We start from the raw sequence: 23792 nt of genomic DNA on the forward strand, positions 1-23792 counted from the left end.
ACTGGAACAATATAAAGCAATATTTTGATAGAAGACACAACACTACAATGTCAAAACTTGGGGATGACTATCTTGTCCTTGTACGACAAGGAACTCCTGGAATCAGTGTCATAAAGTCACAGAAAAGCTAATTTGAGACTGGCACTTGCCGTGAAGATTGGATTGATCATTGGTGTTGCTGGCCAGCTTCATTAGTCAGGACATGAAAGTAACGAGGACTGAAAAGTCTTTTGAGCATGTTTTGATCATAGAACTCTAGGATATGGAAGCTTGAATTATATAGGGATAAATACAGACATGTTCAAGCTCTCAGCTTGTAGCAACATTCATTTAGTAATATGATTGCTGCACCAAACTATGCCAAAGTGCTCATCCTGCTACATCCTACTACATTTTGCCAGAATGCTAGAAATTTGTGCCAACATTGCACCAAAACTTGCTTATACTTTATTAATACTGACAATATAATAAATCAGGCACTGCCACACGGGTGGATCGTTGTGGTAAGCTTGTGTGAGTTTCCAAAACTTTTGATTATCCCCTCAAATCACATCACATTCCGTTTGATCTCTGTATCAAACATTGACAGTACTTGAAAATTTGGCAATATTTGTCATGCTTGTTATCAGTTCTGGCTGGATAGCCAGCATCGTTGAGTGCGCCCGCATAGTAGGCATCACAATAGACTTTTTGCCAAATTACCTAAGCTTAAAAGAGAATGCCGAGAATGTAGCTACATGTGCTGCGCCGGCTGGTGTCTGCAGCTATAACTAGGGCTCCGTGTTTTCTGAGTTTATTTTTTGTGAAATTCGGAGGGTGTTTTTCGGAGTTTATTTTTTAGCGAAAATTCGGTGTTTATCGGAGTTTATTTTTCATAAATCCCCAATTCTCCGAAATTCGGAGATTAATTTCGCAGTGTTTCCTATTAAAAAATAATAAATAATAACCGGAAGCAAACGTATGACAGATAAAAAATAAAACGCGCTTGTATCAGTTAAGATTTCTTCAATTGAATTTGGCGTTGCTGTCATTGGCAATACTAATTTGTCCCACGACAAAAATCGCACACAAATGTGGCTTCGATAAACGTCGATACCTTAAAATCAATAAACTGCCAGAGGTAGCCGCAAGGCAGCTCGTAGTCATCCCATCAATCTATCTCGGGGCCGCGCGAGGTGGAGTGGTTAAGGATGTAATTGAGAAGTTTCAACTGCCTCTCTTCCCTATTTTATGCAATCTCAATGATCCATAGCTTTCACTGTTACCCCCAGAAGCATACCCTCTTCTTTCTCTAAATCGCTAATCCCATGGCTTAAACTGGAAATCAAAAAGTGGCTTTGGTCGTGACACGGACGGTACGATGATCTGTTTCCCCGAACCAACCTTGACAAGACAAGCCGTAAGACCCCCTTTTGACGACGGTCCGAGGCTTGAAAGATAATTATGGTGTCATTTTCTCAGGACCATTGATCCGACGCTGCTCAAATTGTAAAGAAAAAAAGTGATTTCTTTTTTTTTACTGTGGGGGGGGGGAAAAACGGGCACATAACAATTCGGAGTTTATCGGATAAATCCGAATTGACAAAAATTTTACCGGTGGGTGTTTTTCAGAGTTTTTCGGATTTATCCGAGAACACTGAGCTCTAGCTATAACTGTTCGAAAGAAAAAATCTAAGACAAATGGCACTTTGCATGCACGCTTTACAAACGCCACATTTTGCTTATTTACTTTGAATCTTTTTTTTACAGTTTTAGGCAATTGCATGCAGCGCTTGTACCTACATTTCCGCATTCTCTTTGATGCTTGGGTAATTTAGCGAAAAGTCCATTTTGCATATCTTGCTTCGCTGCAGTTAAAGGGCAACTCCGCTTCATTTTTGATATTTAGAAAACTACGCAGTCCTCTTCAGTATCCTATAGGAAGGCCACATGTAAAACATTACGATCTAATTCCGTCTATATATTTAATAAACTGGCCAGCAAACTTTTATTTGAGCCAAGTCGCCGAAATCTGCCAACTCTAGCGTGCGACGTGAGGCGCAATCATCAGCGTAGTCAATGCCACGGAGTTGGAGCAGCCAACACTGAGCCACTACGTCAGAGGCATGTCTACGTCATTCTCACGTTTTGTTTTTACTTCTCAAAGTGAAATTGAACGATGACGTCATGAGTTTTTCCTCCTAGTTTTGACTCAACGGCGTCCACATGATCACCGTAACATGGATGCGCGATAGTTTTTTTTATAGTTTGTGCTGCCCTGCGCCTCACGTTTTGTTTTTACTTCTCAAAGTGAAATTGAACGATGACGTCATGAGTTTTTCCTCCTAGTTTTGACTCAACGGCGTCCACATGATCACCGTAACATGGATGCGCGATAGTTTTTTTTATAGTTGGTGCTGCCCTGCGCGCTTCTCGAAGCTGAGAGTTAGGAGCAGCACGTTTCGTCTCGTCGCTGCTCTAGTTGAGAAGGACGTTTTGTTTACGATACAAGCGCGGGCCGCATCTCCGACGCCTAGCTGGGCTGAATGTTGAAAGATCCATAGGCTCACGATGTTGTGTTGCTGCCTGCTCGAGTTACCAGTTGACCATCCCGAAATGTGTTTTTCACAAGTTTCCACACAATGTTTTAGCAAACTACATTGGCGAAAATTTTGAAGCAGACAACACTTGCACTTTGCTCTACGTTCGTCCGCCGTCGCATGGAGGATCATGTCACCTTTGAGGCTGTCATTACCCCCGTAGGGGAGGCGCAGACACGCTGTGGTGGGCCCACGCTGAGGTGAAGAGAGACGAGGCAAAAACAATATTTACTGTTCGATAAGAATAGGAGTCGGTGCTAGTGCCACTCGCAGCTCACCGACCGCCAAGGCGTTCTGAAAGGGTTGTGTCCCGGGCTGTCCGTCACTGTGCTGGTGCATGGGCGAGTTGGCTCCGGGGCTCACAGGGTTCAGGGGCTTGGAGCACTGACGCTAGCGGGAGGCCTTGCGGTTGAGGCGATCCGGGCTTCCCAGGGCTCAGGGGCCTGGACGCTGACACCAGCGGGAGGCCTTTGCGTAGTGTTTCTCTGGCGCGCTGTTTTCCGCGCTCTCTCCAGCGTGCTCCCTGGCACTTTTCTCGGCTCGTCTTCCCGCTCAGACTCGCTTCCCCCGACCTGTCGCAACTTGGTCCCCATGTCCGGTTTCTGGGCTCCTCCTCTCCTCTTTCGTCTTCTCCCCTTCCCCCTCTCCCCCGAGTTGTCACTGTTTACGCTATCCGAAGCGCCCTGCTCGCGTCATGTGTCCTCTACCTTGCCCCCACGAACGTCACAAGACCACGTGGTTCGACGTGACGTGGCCATGGCTCTGACGACACGAGACCAATGTTGCCTGACGCAACCAAAGTTTCGGTTTTGGTATCTGCTGATGTTTAATTTAAGATTACACAAATAATATTCCACATTTCGCAAATCCGAAGACGTAGAGCTGTTTAGTAGTGCTTTGGGAAATGGAATCGCATATAAGCCTAAAATTTTTGGAATTGAGCGGAGTTTCCCTTTAAGCCATAGGCTGAGGGGAAAGCATTCTTCTCGGGCGTGTTTCTGAATAGTTTCTGAATAGCCGCTGTGCTATTCATTCAGTAACACAGCGGCTAGTATATATGATAGACTGCGACATTCTGACAATATTTTTTTTCACATTTTAAAGCGACAGCTTTAACGAGCTCAAGTCGCAGAAAAGCCGGCGTCGGCGGCGTGGGATGGGAAAATCCTGATTGATCGATAGGGGTATGACGTCACAGCCACATGACCTTGTGCAGGAATGTCAAACAACCCCCAACACTCACGTGAAACAGAATGTCACGCGTGAAATGAAAATGATTAAAACATGACATGTAATGCGAATTGAAGGTCACCGCATGTCTCCAATGATTTCACTTTATAAAGTAAGTCATTTGTCTTAAAGAAAAATCAAAAACATTTTAGACAGGTGAGATTTTAATATATGACCCTTTGGGTTGCGAGCCAGGCAAGTTACCCACTAGGCCATGCAGACACACTTGCATGACTTGGGAAGAAGCGCGAATTTATATGTTTAGTTATTTTGTTCCACTCTTACAGGCAAAGCTTACGCGTCCTCCTATAATTTTAGATTCATCAAGAACTAATGAGAAAAGTTTTGTGGACTGCTCTACATGTTTAGATTTTTATGTCAGCTCTCATTTAGTTATTACTTTTCTATAGGTTGCATCCGTTCGATTGCATGGCGAATGCAGTAAATTAAAGCTAAATTAGCTGGAGCAGTAGATGCAAACTTTTAAATAGCCCGAACAAGTTCAGCGAGTGTTTTTTTTTTTAAGAAAGCATATTCATTGTTCACATGCTGATTTTTGTTATCATGAAGGTCTGCTTATAAAATGTCATTGATGTTCATATTAAATGGCAAAAACTTTCTCTTTTATCTAAATTAAGAACTGGAGTTTTATTACAACATTTAGAACTTAAAGGAAAAATAAATTTTTGTGCTTTCTAACTTTATTTCAGTGGAATATGCAATTTGGCTTAAATTTGATTTCTTACCTATAATTACCACGCACAGCAGTTTGTACTGCCCTTTGTCATTCCAAGTCTTGTTGCCGTGCCTTGTGCTTCGACGTGCAACTAAACTGCTAGCTGGGGAATAGACCTGCCATGCTGTTGATGCCATAAAAAGGCTGCACAGGAACAGGAAGGCAAGGTAGACATAAACGCATAAACCTTATCCCCCGGCAGATTATTGATGGTCATTGAATTTTATTGAATTTTCACCATGTTCTACTAATATCCACTCCTGAATATGTCTGGAAAATATTTAATCGAAATATTCAGTTATTTCTTAGAAAATTAATTCTGAAGTTTACGCTTACACCTTCGAATCCCTTGCTGCCGCTCTGCTGGCAACACCGAGCGGGGGCACTCGTGGCGTTGGATGTTGTATCCGAGAGCAGGAGACGCTCCCTTCGTAGTGATAGTGAGTGTCTGTGTTTTTGCGAATTGCGTCTGGTTTTGGCTCTTTGCGGCATTGGGTGTTGGTGATTGGCTGTGAGGTGCAATACTAACGCCACGAAGAAACGCAGCTGAGGGACATCTTATTAGTTTCCGACCAAAAAGTCTCTGTGACGAAAATGGGTCCAAGCAGTCCGACGCGAACGCTGGCTCCTAGCGTTTGCTGCGTGCTAGAAAACAGTTTACACCTTGTTATCAAATAAAACCTTCCATGCCATCCTGCTTCGAAAATTAAACTTTATTTAAAAATCATTATTCAAACATTTTTTTGGCAAATTTACTTGGTGCTTAGGCCCTTACTTGTGCTGTTTCAGAAAATATGTTTAGTTGAAAACATTTAAATTGATGCCGGAGCTCCTCTTCCTTAACATGATATTTGAACTGGTAGTAATTAAAATGAAATCTGTGCTTATGCTCCAAAAGTATGTTGTTTTGCTGCTCTAAAATTGACTTTTGGCTGCTCTAGAAGGGGCTCCAAAATGACTCGGACCAATCACATCATTACTCATCTAAGGACATCAGACCTTCACTCTAGCAGACATCAGTTGGGCAAGCCTAACATAAGAAGAAAGGAAAGAAAAAGAAAGGAAAACAGTGTAGAACTAAAGAAAAACTGTCAAAGGTGGAGGACCAAGATAGCAGAAAGCACTGTATCGCTTACTGAGCCCAACACTCATCGGGTTCAACTGTGGGTCCTGGCCTCAGAAAAAGCAAGCTCTCCCCTTTACACAGAAGTTTCACATTACCAGAAATCCTCCATATTGCTTTAATATTGTCACGCCAGACGTGACAAGGTCTGTGTACACTCGGAACCATTTCTCTGCACTCGCAAAGAAAATAAAATGGCTCATAAAGACACAACGACAAATAGAAATAATGCACAAACTCAGCGATAACTATCGACTGTCATTCTTTCTTTTCAGAAATACTAGTTGATATTTGGCCCTGCGTCTGTGTCTTCCTTCTTCTTGACCTTGTGTCCTTTTGCACTATTTTATTTTCCTCGTAACATGTACAAACCTGCCCACCTACAAACATCACTCCTGTACATTTGCTCGCGACATCTCTGAGCCTCGTTCGTGTCCCTTACAGGGCCCACCTTAGAAATTTTGTGTCATGACATCACATGACACAGCACAGTGTCACATGCATGACACTGTGCCACGACTCTCACAATGTGCCCTTCAGGGGCCTCCTTACTACGCCTGCAAAAGGAGGGACGCTATAAATTCCACGCATTATTTTTTTCTCCTTGGCGTCGCAGATCTGCCCATTGGTGGAGAAGCTGCTCCCATCTCTGGCCAAGTCCCCGGCCTCTCAGCGGTGCTCGTCGGGGGACCGTCTTGTTCAGCTCCTCATTAAGGGCATCCTGTACGAGTCATGCGTCAACCTCTGCCAGAGGAAAGCCACTTCCCCTCCGACCACACACGAGGAGCCCACGTTCACGGAGCTCCTGGGCAGTTCCGACGCGGACCTCAGCCTGTTCTCTTGGCTTGAGTGCCTCCCGCCGGAAGTGTTCTCCTACCCGTTTGAGCAGAAGGTCCTCAACGTGGACATCCAGCAGCTCGTCAAGCCTTTCCTTGAGGCCTCGTGGACGGAGCAGATCCTTGCCACTCCCATAAAACCAAGGGTGTTCCCGCACTCTGCCGTCCCAAGGACTCCCATGAGCCGGTCACTCATCATGGCGAGCATGGACGGCGGCCTCTTTGCGGCTGGGACCTCCGGTCACCCAGGGGCCAAGATGGCCATGTCCATGGCCGACCTCTCGACCTCCATGTCGAGGTCGTTTGGCGGTTTCCACCTGACAGGGAAGAAGCTCATGAACACGTCGGTGGACCGGCTGTTCGAGGCCGGCGACGTCTTTAGCACGAGCTGCGTGGACATCAGGACGGGCACCCTCCCGGGGCTGCTGAAGGAAGAGGAGGAAGAGGGTACGGAGAACGGAGACAAGAGCAGTCTCGTGGAAGGCGACAAGTCCGAGTTCTGGAAGGAGTTTCAACGGCTGAAGCGGAACGTGCACCACAACTCAGATGCCGCGGTGGGAACCGCGAGCGTTGGGGACGTGAGCAGCACACCGTCCTCCGCCGCCGCTCCAGCCGTGGCTAAACCGCTACAAACAGCTACAAAGGCAGAAACCACTTCAGCAAGGACGACGCCGGTGAATGCGACTTTTGTGCCCGTGGCTGCGGCTGGGGCAGTGGCTCCCGCTACTGTTACCCCGCAGCCTGTTCCTGCCGCGCCGAAAAGTGGGGGAGGGACCGTTACCTTTAAGACTAGTACCCCACGGACACAGAGGACAGTACCGTCTCATGTGATGACAGTGACGGTGGACGGTTTGGCCAGGAAGCTTGACGATGAATTTCGCCACGTAGATAGGTAAGCAGTTGAATTGCACTTTTGTTGGAAGTTGGGACTAGTGGCACGCTGTAGATTGCAAGAGGAAGTATGGTGTCCAATCAGCAAAAGAGGTGGGAGCATTAGTGTGGTTCACCAATCGTGAAGCGGTTATTGCGATGCGGTGTTTTTGTGCTTTTTGAAATTGACGCACAAATAGGCAAGAACTTGTTTGGACGCACTGTACTGGCGTGTCAAATATCCATCCAATCAGATGTTCTGTTAAACCGGAGGGAAGTGAATCCTGCCTCGAAAGCCAGTTCTCCAAAATTTTGTTCATCTGAGAAACCGGTTTTACGAACCAGGTATTTTATTTTATCTCTTGTATAATAATAATAAGGCTTTTATTTCATTTTTACTTCATAGTCCTACAATCACAAATATGCACCATCTTCCTCTGGCAAATAGAAAGCAATAAATGTATTAATTTCTAGCGTACTATAAGGGGCACTTTGTCCAGCTTGTTTTGCACACAGCTGGGTGTCTACCCAACACAAGGCCTCTACACCGGAATAGTTTCGTCAATCAAGCCCGGAGCATAGATTTGACAAGACTGCTGCTTCAGTGTTCGGCTAAGATTCTCGTGTTCAATTTGTCAACCGAGCACTGCATTAGAAACACAAAAAAATCATTTATGTTACTGTTGTCCCAATGGGTGTAGTTCTCAGCTTAGCCGCTGGGGGTGTGATGGTTGGATGAACGAGTGACCTCTAAGGATCCCCCTTAATTTTCAAAACATGTGCACAACAAGTTGTGAAATCCCCGAACGAAAAGCTGCTGGGGCAAACTTTTATTTCGGCCGAACAATCTCGATTTTGGTATAGACGATAATGTATATGAATACTCGCACATCCAGGGATGTAAATAACCGACTAACATAGGCGGTTGATTGAATATCTGATTATCTTGTTTTCAAATTAAAATAATTAGCCAATTTTGATTTACTGATTATTTCAAATGTGTCTGTACTGCTGCCACTACATTGTACTACCGATGATGATAGTTTCTAATGTATAATAGTTACAAACGAAGCAAGCATTTTTTTCTGCAATATTCTTCATGAATATTGCGTAAGAAATAGCTCCTAGAACAGCAGTAAAACACATTTCTAGGAGCTATGCCCTTTACACTTCAGAACACTGGTGTTGTGACATTTGTATGTATTTGATATTTTGTTTAATGAGTCTACTGCAGATCAAAACTCTAGTAATGTCACATTTTGATGGACGTGATATCTTGCTTTAAGGGTGTGTCAAAGATAAAAGCTTTTATAATGTAACTTTTCATGCTTTTGGCATCTTAGTTAATGAATGCTTTTTCTGCGTGGTCATCTTTTCAGCTGCCATGACCCAAGCGATTCCAGTGTTCACTCTGAATCTCTCGGCTCACTGCGACATTCTCTTCCTCAGCCTTCATCCGCAAACTCTGCCAGGGTCCTCATCAACACTGTAAGTCCACGTGTGACTACTCTTGACTCTTTGTTCAGGCATCTATATTTTGGCATGTATAGGAAGAACTTATGGCATGCTTTGATTTATACAAAAAATCTGAAGACAAACCCGGCTTGTCCATTGATGTCTCAGCTTACTTGCCAATGTAAGTTTACACCTGCTTAATTAAGGTGAGCTAGTGCCTCCGAAACTGTGGAAGCGGCGTCGCGACAAATTTAGCAGTACAAACCTAGCTTGACTTAATTGTAACTCATGGTACAGCTGGCTAAGATGCTTTCTTAAAATGATGTCACAGTGACTTCTAAGGTGCTCCAAATACAGATTTTTTTTTTTTATCCTTATTGCTCCTAAAGGCAGATTCATCTGATCTTAAGCTTCTTAAAAATGCAGATTTTTCTACTTCTTTGCTGCTAAAATTTTGTAGCAGAAACCTGTGCATTTATGAAAATTTTTCGTGTCCAAGAATTGATGAAAAACCAGGTTTGCCCCACTTTTGAAGAAGGTTTGCAATGAAATTTGTTTGCCATGTTACCATGCAGTATTGTAGCTAACTGTGACTAACACCCCTGCATATGCCTGTATGCAATTAATTGTTGACTTTTCCACCTTTCTGGTGCTTTCTCTCAAGAATGGCAGTATGCAGCAAAGGGGGAAAAAGCAGGGGGATAGGGAGGCACCAGTCAATTACATAGGAAGCGGGTGAGCCAGCCGCACCTTGGCGGTTGCCCATTGTTCGCTGCCACCTAGTGGTAGCTGGCGCAGAATCATCAAGAAGCAATGGCGACGAACAGCACAGCGGATGGTGTCCTTGTTGTGATTTCGACGGGATTTAAGGCGGTTACAAATCCAGAAAGCTTCTTCCGTGGTGCCAATATGATGAAGGAAAAACTCTTTCATGAATCTGGCCTTGTGTACGACGTGGCAAGATTGTGACATACACTCGTCGACGGACAAGTGGATGTCACAGAGCACTGTACTCCGCAGACGAAATTGAGCGCATCCACAAAAATATTGCAGTGGCTTAGCTCGGCTATGCCAGGATATACGTAGCGTGAGCTTATGCGCACAAAATGAGAGGCGCTATCAAGTGGCTCCGGTGCAGCGTCAGACTTGGCTATGACGTCACTCCTCTGGAATGCGCAGACCGGCGAGAGGCGCGCGGTGGCGGCAAAGAGCGCAGCGTCGGCGGCTCCGGCGTGCCAGCTGTGCGCTGTGTGACGTCACTGGTCCTCGCGCACGCGTAGACCGGCGAGGCGCACGTGGCGGTGGCAGAGCGCGCGGCGGCGGTGGCTCTGGCGCGACAGCTGTGTGTCGTGTGACGTCACTGATCCTCGCGCTTGCGCAGCACGGCTCTTTGACAGCCACGTGAAACTGTTCAACCTCGGCCAGTGTAACTCGCACTACAAAACATAGAGCTTCGCGTAAGTACATAACAGAGTGTTCTTAGTTGGCGTTGAGTGGACTGCACTAATGATGTAGGTTTATTGCTTTTTGAATGAGCTTGACAACAACCAGGTGATTGTTTTCGTGCCATTCCGCGATTCCCAGCACTACTCTCTTCCTGCAGGCTGATGGAAACATCCAAGGGTGGGGGTTGTAGCTTGGTGGGCAACCTTGTCCCGCCTCTCGTTCTTGGTGGAGTATTTGCTGCATATCTTAGAGTTTTTTGTAGGTGTCCATGTTGTTCCATCGTCGCTAGAAAAGGTTATTTGTATTGTTCGTCAGCAGCTTAAAGCAAAACGCAAACTGCAAGGTGAAAAACGCCACTTACTTGCATGGACGCACAAGTCGCACCCAGGTCGCATGGTGCTTCGCCTCATACGGCTTCAAAGGGAAGCTGCAAAACTTTGTGTTCTTGTACGTACTGTTGCAGCCGACCACACAGCAGTTGTGGCTTTTTTGGTGCGAAATAGCCATCTCAGAAATGACAGCGCTAAACCACTACAACGCACAACCAACGCAGCGACTGGCAGAAGCTTCCCAATGAAACGGAGCTGTTTGCCGCTAGGGGTGTCCTGGTCGGAGCTTGAATTAGGTCCTCTCAGTTCCCATAGCATGTGAGCAGATGTGATGCTGTGATTGGCTGGCTCTTTCACTAAAATATGGCAGCATTCATCTGAGGGGGAGCGAAGCTGGGAGATGGGAAACTGGCATGGAAAGGGAAATGGCATTACTTTATAAATTAGTGCCATTTCCTTGTGACGCTATACGTCACAATTCGTTGTGACATCATTTGTCACAGCTATTGGTGACACATAATCACACATTCAATTGGAATCTGTGGCATCACATTATGATCACATGCAACATCTAATTGTGGAGTCGTTTTTTGGATGTTGTGCCAAGGAGCAAGAACTGTGAAAAGTACTTTTGAAAAGCAATCAAGTTATGGTTAACCAAGTCAGTATATAACTCTGTTAGTGATGCAGTCACATGCTTTCAAGTATATTTAGGAGCGGTGATGGGATTGCTGTTTCATTTGAACCAAACTGCAAATGTGCTCGGCCCTCGACATTCTGCTACATTTCACCAAAATGGGAGGTATTCGGGCCACATTGGCACCGAAGCCAGTGGCGTCACAAGGGAGGGCGGGGGAGCAAACCGCCCCGGGTGCCGCTGACACTAGTGACACCACTGACCGAAGCTACATATCTCTGATTCCAATACTAATACCTCAAGCCTCTGCTCCACTGCCGTATTATTATGGTAGGCTTTTATGAACTTACGAAACCATCAATTATAGTGACTTTCAAATAGTCTGCTATTCGATTCTACCTTTATATCGAATACTGACAGTATATGGAAGTTTCTCAATATTTCCACATTATTCGAGACCTGCTTAACTCTTTCCTGACCATGGGAAAGGTAGCAATAGACCGATCTCACCAGCCAGTTTGAATACGCCACTGCTGTCGCCATGCATCGAGGGAACTTTAGTCTTTCTGCACATGCAACAACCTTGTTGGAGCCCTGCGTGTGTGGAGCATGAGACGGCACGAGCCCTCGCATGCACGGCCGTCTGCCCTCTTTGAACTAAAGCTATGGCGGCATCACGCTTGCGCCGAACGCGTAGTGAGATCGGTCTATTTTTAAGGGATCTTATCAACTGCTTTTATTTTCCTAACTAACTTGCATATGCAGCCATATGACACATCAAAATGTGGTCAATTAGTTGTTCTTTCAAAAGAAACAGAGGTTGGTAAAATGCGTGAAAAGGGTGTTAAAATTTAATTTCTTGAAAATACAATGTAACGCGTGCAAAAGGCGTAGAAAGGCCAAAACTTCTACAACTATGTCAAATTAAACGACAGATAAGAAAAATTCCGAATATACAAAATGTGCCCCACACTTACAGCTATTGCTCCTGAAAGTTAGTGTACTTTAAGTGACGTCTATTTTTGGTTCGTTGGAGAGTTAATTTCCGCAACACGTGTGCTTTTCAGCAAAGGGATGCTTATATTGGTAAAACACAGATCGTTCACCTCACATCCCCAGCAGAATGTGTTCTCTGCATTCTGCATTCGTTTTGTTTTAGCCCTGATTGCAGTTCCTTCATATTTTGGTCTGCCTTGTTGGGAACATAGAAAGCGTATGCCGGCTCAGGACAGCACTGAAAATTATAGTGATGCAAAGCGACGTCTATAACATAATTTAAAGTGTGCTCAGAGCTCTTGAGGCATAAAAAATATGCCACAATATAGTTGAATTGTGTAAGTAATGCCATTTTTGTTACAAAGACTGATGCAAGCAGTTAGTTATGTTCGACAAGTGTAGCCCACTTTTCAAGGACTATTTCTGACAACCCACCAGCTTCTAATCAACCTCAAACCTGGGTTGAAACCGAAACTAGAGTTCTTCGGCTATCCACGAGATTGTAAAACATAATCCTCAACACTAAATTTAATTTCTTGTCAGTGCTTGGAAACCATCATTCATCAGTGATCGATGGCCTATGGTTGCAGCAAAAACAGTTAAAAGCAAAAAAGAAAAAAAAAATTTATATAAAAAGCTCTTAAAAATCAGATTTGTGTGTGTAAATTATGTTTTTTTTTATTTAAATGAAAGTTATATAATTTATAACACTATGTAAAAAAATAGTGATTTTTTCTTACATGGTTTTTATTTAAGCATGCCAAATTGATTCTTTAATTCACCCAATTGTTAAAAACTGTGTTGAAGAGAAGTTTTCTCTAAATTTAGGCATATTGTAACAACTTTTTTTATTCTTGAAGTAAAGTATGTCATTCAGCGACCAAAACAGATAAATGTGTTTAGTAAGTTAAAAAACTTGCTCTATTCACTGCAGTATTTCAGCGAAAAAAAAAAAAAAGCAGGAGTAGCTTTTGAGTTTACAGATGTGGAAGTATTGTGGAAACAGCTTCCGTCTATTTCTTAACTATTCTTTTAAATGCTTGCAGGCATTTTTTTCTTCCGTCAGCTTCGAGCTCACGGTGCACCTGTTTCTGTTGCGTCTGTGGCTGGCTCCAGAGGAAATGTTAATTAATGGTCGCTGGGCTGCCATAAAATTGCTCAGCAGCAAAAGGAAAAAATCTTCAGCGATATAGAATTGTAGCTTTTGAACTTTGCTTTTCTTTTGATTTTGGGTGCTCAAGGGGGTGGTGTAGTCTTATAAAAGAAGTGGCCATCTCGTGTAAGGCAAAAGGGATGTACTGGCTTCTGCAAGATCAATCTAAGATGTATAACTCGTTCCGATTGTCTCTTTCAGTCTCTCACTCTCTCGCTTGTGTGCGCCCTAAATATTTTTCTTATTTTTTTTTACTTCCGATTTGTTTGCTTGGGATACCTTGTAACTAACGAAGGGGTTGGTAGAAACAAAACACTCCTTTCCCATTTGCTCAGGAGAGCACTGCCATTGGCTCGTGCTTATCCTGATATAAATCTCTCTTGCTTGGCGATTATTTCATTTAAATACAAATTCAGTGCACGTGGAATGAAATGGTAGACAAAAAGGAGAGAAAAATATTTTTAGATTTTTTGGTATAATGATTTAAATTATAATTTAGATCGTTATTATTTTGACAACGATTTAAATTATCGCTCTTTTGCAACAACATATGTTATGCGGCGGTATCCTGGCAAACTGCTTGCATCATTAATTGATTTTTCTTTTCTTTTTTTAACGAAATGAAGTATGTTTTGTTACAGTTAGAGGATTTATCAACTATCTTAACTAGTATAGGTGCAGGGTTGGGCAGAAATACTCAAAAATGTATTTGGAAATACAAATACTGGGATGCATGAAAATAGTAGCTAAAATACTGATACTCAAATATATCTCTAAAAATGTATAGCGATACGTATCAGAAATACATTTTAGAAAGAGCAAAAAGTCTTTGAAAATAAAAATACAGGGATACATTTTAGGGGGGGGGGGGGGGGGGCAGAAATACCAATACTGAAATACTAATACTGGAATACATTTTTTTTTTTTTTTTTTTTTTTAGAAGCCAATTGAGATGAAGCTTGAAGTTTGGAGTGGAAGTTTTTGATGCCGGAAATCACTTTCTCTCGGGTTTGGCACTTCGCCTTGAACGTAGTTGTTCTGGACGAAGTGCAGTCTTCAATGGGCTCAAAAAAAGTTCCATCAAGGATTGACCGCGGTTCTTTCCCTGAAATCCTGTCTGTCTGACAAATGATGCGAAACGACTTCGACCTCTAAATACATTCCATGCCACCCTAAGTTCCATAAAAATGTCATCGCACTCTTGTTCAATAAGGGCGCCCCTGTCAACAGTGATCACATGACGTCACGGTGGAATGAGCTGGTATTCTTGTGTCTGTTGATGTAACCTTAAACTTTACCCAAGCTGTTGTATGAAAGGACAACAGCTTGGGTAAAGTTACTTTTGTTGTAGGTGACCTCGTTGAAGATCGTCCAGACAGTTGCATTTGGAATTTTAGAGAATAGTGGACCACCTGAAACACCCTGGAACACGTGTCGTTTCTTTTGTTATGGTTGAAAAACCGATGCGGTGGCATCGTTGTTGTGACGGTCCCTCCTGCCTACTCCCCGATGCATGGATGGCAGTCCTCAAGTTTCGCCTAGCATCATCCAAATAAAGACCTCGTGGATTGCGACCTGATATTGCCGGCACTGGTGAGAGCTCTCTGAAAACGGGCGGCGGAGAAAAGCTCACCGGAGAAAAGCTCACCGGAGAAAAGCTCACCGGAGATTAGCTCACCGGAGAAAAGCTCACCGCAAAACCGGCAGATGCGGAGATAAGCTCACCGGAGAAAAGCTCACCGCAAAACCGGCAGATGCGGAGAAAAGCTCACCGATTTTGTTTTTAACTAAGCGGATTCCGCGCCAAACCTGGCAATTTAACACAATTCGCATTCGTCACTTCATTTAACATATGTCCTTTTTTTTTTTGTAATATTCTTGAAGTTCATTGGACATATTTACTCATTGCTCAAAAATTTCTAATCACCCATTCTGTAATTAAATGAAGCCACAAGTATAAAATCAGAACATCGTACACCGGTAAGAAAGACAGCAATTTATTGACAGCTGACAGTACGCCGTCGGTAGCTCTGTCAGATGAAAGGGTTTGTTCTTTGCGAGCTAATATGAACCGTTTCAGCTCCGAATATTGTGCACTGCCTAATAGAAAAAAAAAAAGGCGTTTGTTGATTTAATCAGTGTCCGCTACATGTTTTCTTTCTATTAATTTCACTAACAAACCTTTTGTTGCGAGAACTGCTTCGCCTTGTCGTGTTTGTTGTCTTCACTCAGTCGCCGTCATTTGAGCGGTTTTCATCATGTATAACGTTTGCCAACTCGCCCAATTGTCTCCTTTTCATAGTACGATTTCTTATATAGTTCACGAGTAACAACAACGCCAGTGTGCGGCTCTGAAGGTCATGGGTGGCTCACCGTAGAAGAAGCACTATCCCACAAAGGCAACGTGTGGATCGCCAGCACGAACGGCTAGAAAACGTGCATGTCCGTGGAAGAAAAAAGCCTCGGTATCTTACTGACTGTTTTATCTTTTTTTTTCAAAAGTTAACAAAAGCTTCAAAGACATTTTCAAGCAGCGCGTTGTTGCGCATCTACTTCCGGATATTCGGAATTTACATTTTTTTTTTTTTTTTTTTTTTTTTTTTTTTAGGTTTTAGGCAGACATTATTAAGTTTTCAACTATTTCCTGTTCCTCAAGTTCATAAAGTTTTCAGTTAGGCTTTCGTTGCCTAGAGAGCAGGCCACAGAAAACACTCGCCCGCAATTATTATTTTGGGAGCAGTATACCCAATAAGCTTAACAAATATTACAAAACATTAGATTTTCTATTTTACAAAGCTGACGAATTTTAATGATAAATTGATATATGTTACGCATGATCCAACAGCCTTTAAATAAATAGAAGAAAAAAAATCGGTGAGCCTTTCTCCGCATACGCTCAATGGCCGGTGAGCTTTTCGCCGGTGAGCTTATCTCCGGTGAGCTTTTCTCCGGTGAGCTTTTCTCCGGTGAGCTTTTCTCTGGGATTCCTGAAAACAGCGCGCTCGAGACGAGTCGCAGGTGTACGAAGTCTGAGTCGGCACAGCGAGGCCACGTCTGGCCTCCTTCCTGGGTATCAGATCACAAGAGCAGTGGGTCACGTTTACGTCGGCTGGTGACATAACCTTTAGTCGTGCAATAGTACGGGCGCAGGCGCAGTCGGATATGTGTTCAACTTCACTGCGTGAGTCATCCTACTATTTCAAGTCAACCACCGCCAGGCTCGTGCTGCAACGGACTGCGACTGAGCTTTGTCGGCTGGGTGTACTGTGTACGCTAAGGCAAGATAGACGCTTAGCAGCGGGCATTGGCTGCCAGCAAACAATGACTCAAGGAATCCCTACTTAGAGACGTGCGGGCCGCGGCAGAAGATGCTCCGACTCCACTCCTGGCACGCTACCTGGTTCGGGTCCCCGACTATGCACCACTTCTCAGAAGGCAGAAAAGGACGCGTAGAAAAATAGTTCGGAGAATCGGAAGGAACCTTATTGGCAGCATAGTAACAATGCCCCAGCATCCCCTTGACCCTGGTGGCCTCAGGAGTAAAAAAAAAAGGAGGGGGAAAGGGGAGTCCGGACCTTTTTTTTTTTTCTTGATTTGGGGGGGGTGGGGGGGGGAGATTGAAGAAATGTAACGAAATACATTTCATCCTGATAGTATCGGATACAAATAAACATTCCAAATGCATTTCGATTCAGGAATACAGAAACTGTTGAAACAAAAAAAAATGTATTGCGATACAAAAGTACAGATACGAAATGTATTTCTGAAATACTATCGCGATACTGCCCAACCCTGTAATAGGTGTGATTTGGAATAAGTAATTGTGTTAAATCCTTGGTTTACTTACCACCTTTATGTGAACCTTAGACTGTTCGAGGGCACATTCAATAATCAGAACTAATTTAATTTTAGTTTGGCTGGATTTTTATTTAAGAAAGCAAATCACTCACATTTAGACTGCTGTTAATGATATTGTTTTATCCTTGCCTCGATTGGAGACAATGCTAACGATAGATTTCAACGCAGTGATATGAACTTGTAACGCATCATTAAGACTAAAATAACCAGGAATCTGTGTTTATAAACGTAAGGTCGTGTATGAGTTTTAAGAAGTCCATAATTATGCACTGTTGTGAAATAAATGATTGAGCCAAGTTAGAGTGTTGGTTACTAAAGCTATATCCCCACAAAAAAAAAAAATATTTTAAATGTTTCTTGGGGCATTTAAAATGCACTTGGCCCGTTAATTTCTTTAATGGATGCTTCGGTCGAAAATACATGAGCTTGCCTTCCAGTTTTGGAATGGTAGAGCCCTTGAATACGTACCAACTAACCCTAGATAATTATAATGCAATGCGCAGGAAAGCACCCCCTGCCCCCCCCCCCCCCCCCCCCCCGCCCTAGATATTTGTTCGTTTCAACAAGATTACGGAAAACTGGGCTTTTGTTTCAATTTTATTTAATGGGAGAAAATCTCTCGTATCAATAAACTATTTAAAAAAATATTAGATGTTCGCTAACCAAATAAAATTTTATAATAAATCACAAATTAAAAAAAAGATCATACTTTTTTTTTCTATAATAGAAGTTAAAAAACGGTTATATCTTCGAGAAATTCGCGGCTTGAAAAAATAGGGTATGGTATATTTATTTCTCACGAATAGACTTCCAAATACAAGCGATAATTCTCTCGCTGTCCCCGCCAGTCTTCAAAGACCCTACAGATCCTCGTATCGCACAAAGGGCATGAATGTTCAATTTAGGAAGCAATCTTTATGCGTCGTCTGTACTTGTTATTTTTATCATTCTCTACCTCGTTTGCTAGTCGTCCCTTGCTTTCTTTGTGTGCGTGTTTTTTTACTCCTCGGGATATCTTAAAATCAGTGAACTCTGGAATGTGACCTCTTCGGCATACTTCTGAGGTTGACCCTTTCGGTCGTATCTACATAAACCACGAAAAAAAAAAGAAACAGTGGCTTGGTCGGTCGATGTCCTATCCTTCCTTACATTTACTCAAACGTCCCTCCTCTGGGATTTTTTTTTTATTTTTAATTTTTATACAGGATCAGACGTGAAGGGGTTTTTTAACCGAGGCAAGTTGAGCGTGGCCAACCAACCTCCCAACCGCCGTGACCTCCGCTTAGGTCGATTTTGGATACTCGGTAAAACGAGCCTTTATCGCGAAGTGTCTTCTCGACCACGACTCGAGTGCGGTGGCCCTTCCCGAAAACGGAAGATGGCGATGACGCGCGATACGGACGTGTTTCTGCAGCTTTTGATACCCAGCGTATGTTCAGTGTCCGCAATACGCCTTCGTCGGGAAGGGGAGAAATCGTCCCAGCTCCGTACGTGCGCGCGTTGTTATTCGATAGTCAGTTATCGGTGCACGTAAGTCTGTGTATATCTTTCGATGTGTGTTGTGGGGGGTCGTGCGAGAGGGGGAAGGGTCACTGAAATCAACAAGGGCCGCTTTTCAGCCGAAGGTTGTTCTTGCCTGGGTTAGGAACGTAAAACCGCGAAGTCCCATAAGTGGGTGGAATGCGGTATTTAAGGAGATATCGTTCAAATTTGCCTAGAGGGCAGGTCGTCTTGGGGAGTGAAGAACGATGCGTTGTTTATTTATTTCCCCCGCTTAATTTAGCGGGAAAATTGACGTGCACGTGACTTCTTGATATTACGAGACACCAAGTAACAGGACATCACGCAACGTGGTCACGTGACGTGACCATCATGGCGTCGCTTTCCCCCCTAAATTTAGCGGGTAAATACACGGACGGTCGGACAAATATTAGGGGTGGGTTCCGCTAAAAGGAGGCCCGAACGTCGTCTCCTGACCTCCGCGGTACTTGGGGTTGCGGCGAAGTCGAGGAATCACCGAGAAGCGGAGCGGTCTTCTTTGAGGCCGAAGCTAGAAGCAAGGTCGGGAAACGTTGAAAGGCCGTTAGACGTTGTACATTTTCTTTCTCTATGTGTGTGTGTGTGTGTAAAAAAAAACTTTTTTTTTTTGTTTTAGAAAACGTTTGTGTTTGTTTTTGCCAATGTCTGCCAAGTCGCACACGCGTTTAACTATTTTTTTTTTTAAAGCATTGTGGTACGTGAAATTGCTCTTGGATGAAGTTATACCAATGGGCTTTCGCGCCTCTGGGCAGAGTGTCGAACCGAAATTTTTATCGGTTCGGTTCCGGTTCGGGTTCACGGCTTTCGGTTCGGTTCCGGTTCAGTTCCGGGGAGCAAAAAATAACGGTTCGAACCGGTTCGAACCGGTTTGAACCGCTAAATTGAGAATATATTTTCGCGTTCTTCTGGCTATATACACAATTTACGCCGTGAAACGATTAACTATATAGTTTCTTCGATCGGCTGTGCAATTTACTTGTGTTTCTTAGGTACCAAAAATATTTAATTCAGTTATTTAATTTCGACGCAAGAGTAGAAAAAAATCTACATTAACATACATAACGTCGTGTTCATACGACTCCACATCCCTTTGTTTACCAGTAACATATATTTTACCTGAATCAAAATGTTTAAGTACAAGAGTAAAGAGTTGACCTGGTTGGTACATACCTGTAAATAGATCAGCTTCAAATTTAGAACTATACTGTGTTTTATCGTGCTTTCTTCGTGTTTAAGTAAAATTCTAAAGATCAAGCTGATCTATTTACACGGTATAAAATGTTGTCGCAAAGTGTGGTAGGTCGCCTAAAATACCCGTGTTTGGTACAACTTTGTGTCGCAGTGTCAAAAATGAAATCGTGATTGTGTCCTTGAACTAAGGAATTAATTACATCACATAAAATTATAAAATGAGCACCTCGTGCTCATGCTAATTATTAAATAAGGTTTACGCAATACACTTCACAATATATATATGTATATGATGATGACACAACTGAGCTAAAAGCAATGAAATTTTCAGAATGTAACAAAAGTTTTAGGATAATTCCTTTCAGTCTATTTTTTTATAGAAACACCGAGCGGCAATCCAAATGCTTGTTGTTCTAACCAAACATTGTTTACACTCAGCACCGCATGTATGCCACTAATCATGCAGCAAGAAATAGTCGCAATTGTTCACTCTAATCTATGTGCACCTTCGCACTCAGATCGAATCTGGCCCAATATAGCGCTTGCCCAAGTGAAAATTTTCTTATACAGAATAAGCTGCCATAGCCTGGCTGTTGAGGTTTGTTCTTGACATGATGCCGGTCAATTTAATTTGCAAATGAGCATCACCTTTGCTAACTGAGGATTTTAACTCGATAGCGTTAAGGAGCTCATGTCGCAGAAAAGCCGATGTCGGTGGCGTGACTGGAAAATCCTGATTGGTCGATAGGTTCATACGTCAGAGCTACATACCCAAGCGCAAGAATTTCAAGCAACCCACAATGCTCACGTGAAACGTGACATCACGCGTGGAATGAGAGTGATTAAAACATGACATGTAATGCGAATTAAAGGTCACCGTATGTCTCAAATGATTTCACTTTTAAAAGTAATTATTTTGCCTTAAAGAAAAAAAAAATTTAGAATTTTAGGTAGGATTCGAACCCACGCCCCTTTAGTTGCGAGTCAGACGCTTTTTACTGGGAACGGCGCGAGCGTCTGGCACGACAAAAACGTGCTTTTTGGTAAGAGCGTTTTTGCAAGCAAAGTAGTTTCCGGAGTCACGCTTTTTGATCTGCGCCAAAGATGCAGGGAAGAGGAACCTTTACAACACAGTATGTTCTTGAAACTCCCCCCCTCCCCCTCCCCCCCCCCCCCACACACACACACACGCACTTCTTTATACAGCGGAACTGTTAAGGGCTTGTTTCCCCAGTGTCGTGTCCGTCAGCAAACAAATGATGACACTAAACTCTGGACAGCTACCGCCATCTATAAATGACGACGACAACCAGACAACCGGCTTGCCGGTCGCTGCCGTCGCGCATGGATGGCGGCAAGCTCTCCATCCTTTCCACTCTGGCTTGCCGACTTGCGGCCGGCCATTACTTCATTTTCACCATAGTACAGCTTCGCTGGTCTTCCTTCTTCACCAGAGTGGACAGGCTGAAAGCATTTCTGAGGAATTGCCTCCTCCGTTGGTGTGTGTTCATTCGACAATTTTATTTGACACTTGTTAACCGCAACCCTTCATTGCTTTTATTTTGTATTCCGTGAAGTTTAGATGGGTCATAAAACGACATCGGGTTGGGATGTTCATGACTTTTCCGAGGCTTACTGATCCTAGTCTGGCCCAAGTTTACTCGCACAGACCGCCACTAATTCAGAAGCTTCTTTGTCGCGGTGAAATTGCAAGGATCAAATGTGACTATTTCTTTTAGTCTTGCCTTCCCAAAGATTGATGTCGCAATTTTTTTTTTTAAACCACCTGCCTGACGACAGTCGAGCGCGGCTCATGGATTGGACAGGAGGACTGCGTGAGCACCGTACATCGGCTCGTAACAATCAATGTCTTGGCAGACACTCGGGTAGTGGCTCGTGTCCAACCACTGCGGTGATGAGAAGAGCCGAACTCTAACAATGCCTGGAGCTGAGCACGTGTTTTCTTCCTTTAAAACCCCAGCGCGGGGGTATGATTAACGTTGGCGGCATAACCCCCCATTCACACTGGAAGCGGATCCGCGTTCGCGAAGCGGTTCCGAACGCGGTTGTATAAAGATCCAGTGCAATTGCACGCGCATTTGATGTCATCAAATGCGCGTGCAATTGTACTGAATCCTTATACAACCGCGTTCGCAACCGCTTTGCGAACGCGGATCCGCCTCCAGTGTGAATGAGCCCTTGACAGGCGCCAGGCCACATGTTTGCTTCTGGCTCCGAATTGAGGGGATGAACGATGCTCATATTTCTCGAATTTTTTGGCGACTGCCATTGCCTAGAAAAAATAGCAAAGCCAAGTTCAAGCAGTTATTAACGTTAGGGAGTGATCCTGAGTAGTATTTAGTGATGTATAGAAATATTTTATAGCTTTTTTAAGCAAAGTACAGAGGGAGTCTAAACTTGGGCAATAACTTGAGAACGACGCTCGTGTGAGACTTGCAGCGACTGCCAACGTTCGGCTGTCTCTCTGAGGTCACTAAAATATCTTCTTTTTTTTTAGTACTCTTCCGTGCACACATGTAGTTCTATGTAACGTCATATTAATAAGTCGAATTAGTAATTTCACTACTTCTCTTCTCAGGGACATCTTTCGGATACAGTTAGCAAGAACGAAAAAATATTTGGGTGCTCAATAGTGTAAAATGGGTCTTGCAACAATTTTTCTTGTACTTTCAATAACTAGTGTTAAGAAATAACCCCTAACGTTGATAGCTTGCGGAAACATCGATTAGTTTTCCCCTAATAGCAGATGCAGAAAAAATAAAGGAAAGAGACAGCTGTCGATATCTCCTTAATTCGCAATTTAAACAAGCGGCCACGTGATCTGATACCGCCAGTGTTCATCACAGTCATGCTCTAGGCGGCTAGGGTTTCGAAAGCAAAAGCTTGGGCTGAGCTTCAGATATTGTTAGAGGTGGGCTGTTATCATATGTAATTGACATAACCCGTTAACCGAATGTTTGGCGGTGCTCATTGTCATGAACCCGAGCACTCGACCAGGGGTTATGAAAATCGCTTACGTCACGGTGTCACGTGACTCTCGGTGTGAAATCGTGATGTCATGTTACGCCATGCTGTCAACAATGTTAATACATCTAGTGACTTTCTCAAATTAAATCGAGTTGACGCAGTGAGTCACGTGACTTCACGAGGTCACGTGACAACATGCATTGACACCATGACGTCACGTGTGAACGTGACACATGGTTAATCATAGTGCCATGAAAACCCACAACTTACCATACTTTTCAATTCTGTATATGACGATTTGATCCATAGATAAAAATACAGCCGCCAATTTTTTATTCCCATATGTTCATTTTGTGATACTAACAAAAAAGAAAAAAAAAAGAAATATTACCTTGAACCGTTTTGAACCGGTTACCGTTATATTTTTTTTTCGGTTCGGTTCCGGTTCAGTTCCGGTTCAGTTCCAAGATGGCGGTGAAGATTTCGGTTCGGTTCAGTTCCGGTTCAGTTCCGGTTCGGCTAAAAATAACGGTTCTGTTCCGGTTTTCGGTTCGGTTCGGTTCCGCTTCGACACCCTGCCTCTGGGTCATCGGCCTCTCGGTAGCGCATCGGAAAAAGTGGGAGTTTCGATGCGCAGGGGGCTACGTGGCCGCCGGACCAATCAGCCGCCTCCCTCTCAACGCCTGACTCGGCTTTTTGCGCGTGGGTATGGGCGGGAATGGGACCACGTGGCTAAAGAGTGGCAGATGACGGGTCCGGCGAGGACGTTGCTTCCGCCGCAGTGTCAGCTTAGGGATGAACGGACTGTATCACACGCGACAGAATG

At 43.7% G+C, this 23792-nt stretch overlaps 1 protein-coding gene across 1 annotated transcript in view; it reads left to right on the forward strand.

Moving 5' to 3' along the window:
* LOC8054007 (WD repeat-containing protein 47) overlaps window positions 1-23792 on the forward strand; it is a 112018-nt gene that overhangs the window by 13544 nt on the left and 74682 nt on the right. The window contains exons 3-4 of the mRNA XM_040212525.3: window positions 6285-7396; window positions 8754-8862. Of these exons, the coding sequence (XP_040068459.1) occupies window positions 6285-7396; window positions 8754-8862 (1221 nt within the window). The remainder of the gene's footprint in view (window positions 1-6284; window positions 7397-8753; window positions 8863-23792) is intronic.

The sequence above is a fragment of the Ixodes scapularis genome, unplaced genomic scaffold (assembly GCF_016920785.2).
Source record: "Ixodes scapularis isolate PalLabHiFi unplaced genomic scaffold, ASM1692078v2 PGA_scaffold3__209_contigs__length_174095766, whole genome shotgun sequence".
NCBI classification, from domain to species: domain Eukaryota; kingdom Metazoa; phylum Arthropoda; class Arachnida; order Ixodida; family Ixodidae; genus Ixodes; species Ixodes scapularis.